Genomic DNA, 2,904 nt, shown 5'->3' with positions numbered 1-2,904 from the left:
AGAGCAGCCAAATAGGGCATATTTGAGAGAACGCAGTGTGGATTGTGGAGAGCGAATCCTAGCTGGATAACGGGGTAAAGGGAGCGCGTAGGGGTCCCTGCCCAGGGAGGGCGGTTCGGGGCGGATGGAGTCGAGGATCTCCAGGGCCTAGGCTGAGCGCGAGACCAGGGAGCCTGTTGATGTTTTGCTGGCCACCACTTCTCACGGGACTTGGCGCCACGTCTCTCAGATGTGGGACTGCTCTGGGACTGAAGATTCAGTCCCCAAAGCTGGTTTTACTTCTAAGCACCCCGCCCGTCTTTTCCCCGTCGCTAGCCCTTCTTGAGCTCAAAAGTTTGCAGCCAGCTGCTGTCTCTCTGTTCTGTCCTAGGTAATCCCTCTAGACATCCACCCTCCTGTCTCTTTTCTGTCCTCATCTCTGTAACCCCTGGCCTTCGCCACTCCTCAGGAACCGATGATGTGGCGACCATCACTTCTGCTGCTTCTGTGGCTGCTGAGACAAGGAGCCCAGGGGAAGCCATCCCCGGACGCAGGCCCTCATGGCCAGGGGAGGGTGCACCAGACGGCACCCCTGAGCGAGGCCCCACACGATGACGCCCACGGGAACTTCCAGTACGACCATGAGGCTTTCCTGGGACGGGATGTGGCCAAGGAATTCGACCAGCTCAGCCCAGAGGAAAGCCAGGCTCGTCTAGGGTAGGAGGGAGATGGGGGTGGGGTACGTTCAGAGGGGGGTTGGGGAGAGAGATGGGAGCATTGATGAGGGGACAGAAACTAGGGGCTGGGAAAAGGGATGATGCGGTCTGGACTTTAGTTCTTTATGAAGATTCTGTCATGAAGTTCTACCTCCTTTCCTCAGGAAAAACACACATTAAAATTGTGGCCTCAAGAGAAGACCTTTGAGGGCAGCAAACTCTGTGTTCCAGATACCTCCCCTCCCCAAGCCTCAGTTCCCTGCTCTGTAAATGGGTAGGGACTGATGTGGAAGATTAGATTTGGCATGTATGGAGCCTAGTCAGGGCAGAAAAATGGCTAAGTCCAGAATTTGAGAGTGAGCAGGGGTGAATGGGATCTATGAAGGGGATGGAGCATGTTCTGTTCACCCTCTGTTGTGGCAGACAGGGCCAGAGTGGGCTTGAGGGCAGGGAGGCAATGGAAGCAGCCCCTCTCTGTCTGTGCATCCTACTGATGCTCACTCATCCTGCAAACGTGCTAGGATTTGTGCCTGAGCACCTCCTATGTGCCAGGCATTGCTCTAGGTGCTCATTGTTCTAGCAGTGAACAAACAAGACAGAAAGTAGTGGCAGAAACAACAATAAATCAATGAATATAAAGTGCATCAAATGGAGATAAATGTATCAGAAAAAAGGCGAGGGAGTGAGGAAGTGTGGAAGGAAGAAGCATATGTGTGTGGGAGGAAGTCTGAGGAGGCCTCAGTGAGAAAGTGGTATTTGATCCATGTAAGTATCTGGGGGAATAGAAGACCAGGCAGACAGAACAGTAAGTTACAAAGGGCCTGAGGTGGGAGTAGGCCTGGTGTGTTTGGGGAACAGTGAGATTGCTGTGGCTGGAAGCCAGTGAGGGAAGGGGAGAGACTAGGAGGTGAGGACAGAGAAGGAGCGCAAGGGTCAAGTTATGCAGGGCCTTTGGTGTCACTGTGAAGATAATAAGCTTTTCCCTGAGTGAGAGAGCCTTGGGAGCTCTGAGCAGAGGGATGACTTGAGTTAACTTAGGTTTTAACAGAATACCTCCAGCTGCTGGGTGGGGAACAGACTGTAGGGGGACCTAGTACGCAGGGAGTATAGGCATGGAATCAACTGGGACACAAGAGAAGGTGGTGGTTAGGTCAGGGCAGAGACAGTATCAGTGCTGGCCAGGTCAGCTAGCTGGAAAATTGTGCTTGAATGGGGGTAGGTGAAGGAGGGATGGAAGAGGGAGGGCAATGATAGGTTAACACCTTTAGCTTAGTGCTAACTATGGTGCTAGGGCTGTCCTATGGACAGTTCATGGCTTAACTGATAAAATCGACACAGTCACCTGCTGGGGTAGGTACTGTTATTTATTTCCATTTTACAGAGGGGAAACTGAGGCACAGAGCGATTAAGTCATCTGCCGACATCTTCACAACCAGCAAGAGAAGAGAGCAGGGTTTGAACCTACAATGTCAGGCTGTGGAGCCAAGCTCTTAACTATAGCTGGATCCTCAGGGTAGTGTGTGAGTCCCTGGGACAAGAGCTGACCCCTGACAGACTGGTGTTGAAAGGAGGCAGTAACAGGCAGAGCTGGGGAGGGCTTTGCCATCTGGTGTTGGACCATGGGGTCTGGGCCACAGGGGCCAAGACACAGTGACAGGGAGGAGGGCTCTCTATGGGCATCACCAGGGGACAGGAGAGGGGCTGGGGAGCTGACTGGCACTTGGAGAGAAGGGGCTGAGATGGAACCTAAGTGGCTTGACTTGCGACGGGGGTGGGGGTAGGGTTGCACAGGAGACCTGCAGAGCGGAAGGTGGGGAAGATGAATAGCCGAGCCCGCCCGGTTGCGGGTGATGGTCCTTGGTCAGGGCCAAGTTCAGGCAGGAACCAGCCAGAAAAGCTGCTGGACTCGGCACTGGTCGGGGCTGCAGAGCTGAGCCCGAAACTGAAGCGCGACACTAGGGATGAGATTGGAGGACTAGGGGAGGGTCTGGAGACAGAGCCCAGGAGAGGGAGGGGTCGGGGTGGGTATGGCCATGGCGTTTGGGGTTCAGAGTCAGACATGAGCCAAGGGTCCCGCAGACCAGGGGCGACATGCTACTGCCTGCTCCCTCACCGCACCCCATCTCAGTCCTACGTGCTGGGGACGAGGGGCGGAGGTCGGAGTGGAGGCTGTGGCCCTAGGTGGTCTTGAGATCCCTCCCGCAATCAG

At 54.8% G+C, this 2,904-nt stretch overlaps 1 protein-coding gene across 2 annotated transcripts in view; it reads left to right on the top strand.

Annotated features, from left to right (window-relative positions):
* RCN3 (reticulocalbin 3) overlaps window positions 1-2,904 on the top strand; it is a 15,636-nt gene continuing 12,732 nt past the window's right edge. The window contains exons 1-2 of one of the 2 annotated variants that reach the window (XM_003801483.3): window positions 1-74; window positions 449-696. In XM_003801483.3, coding sequence (XP_003801531.1) covers window positions 455-696 — 242 coding nt within the window. In that variant the 5' untranslated portion in view covers window positions 1-74; window positions 449-454. Of the gene's footprint in view, window positions 75-279; window positions 371-448; window positions 697-2,904 lie in introns of those variants that run through there. The other variant, XM_023507918.1, reaches the window with a different exon arrangement.

The sequence above is a fragment of the Otolemur garnettii genome, unplaced genomic scaffold, assembly GCF_000181295.1.
Source record: "Otolemur garnettii isolate 467f Iridium unplaced genomic scaffold, OtoGar3 scaffold00211, whole genome shotgun sequence".
Taxonomy (NCBI): Eukaryota; Metazoa; Chordata; class Mammalia; order Primates; family Galagidae; genus Otolemur; species Otolemur garnettii.
Note: the sequence above shows the minus strand (reverse complement) of the source record. Positions and strands in the feature narration are given on the sequence as shown.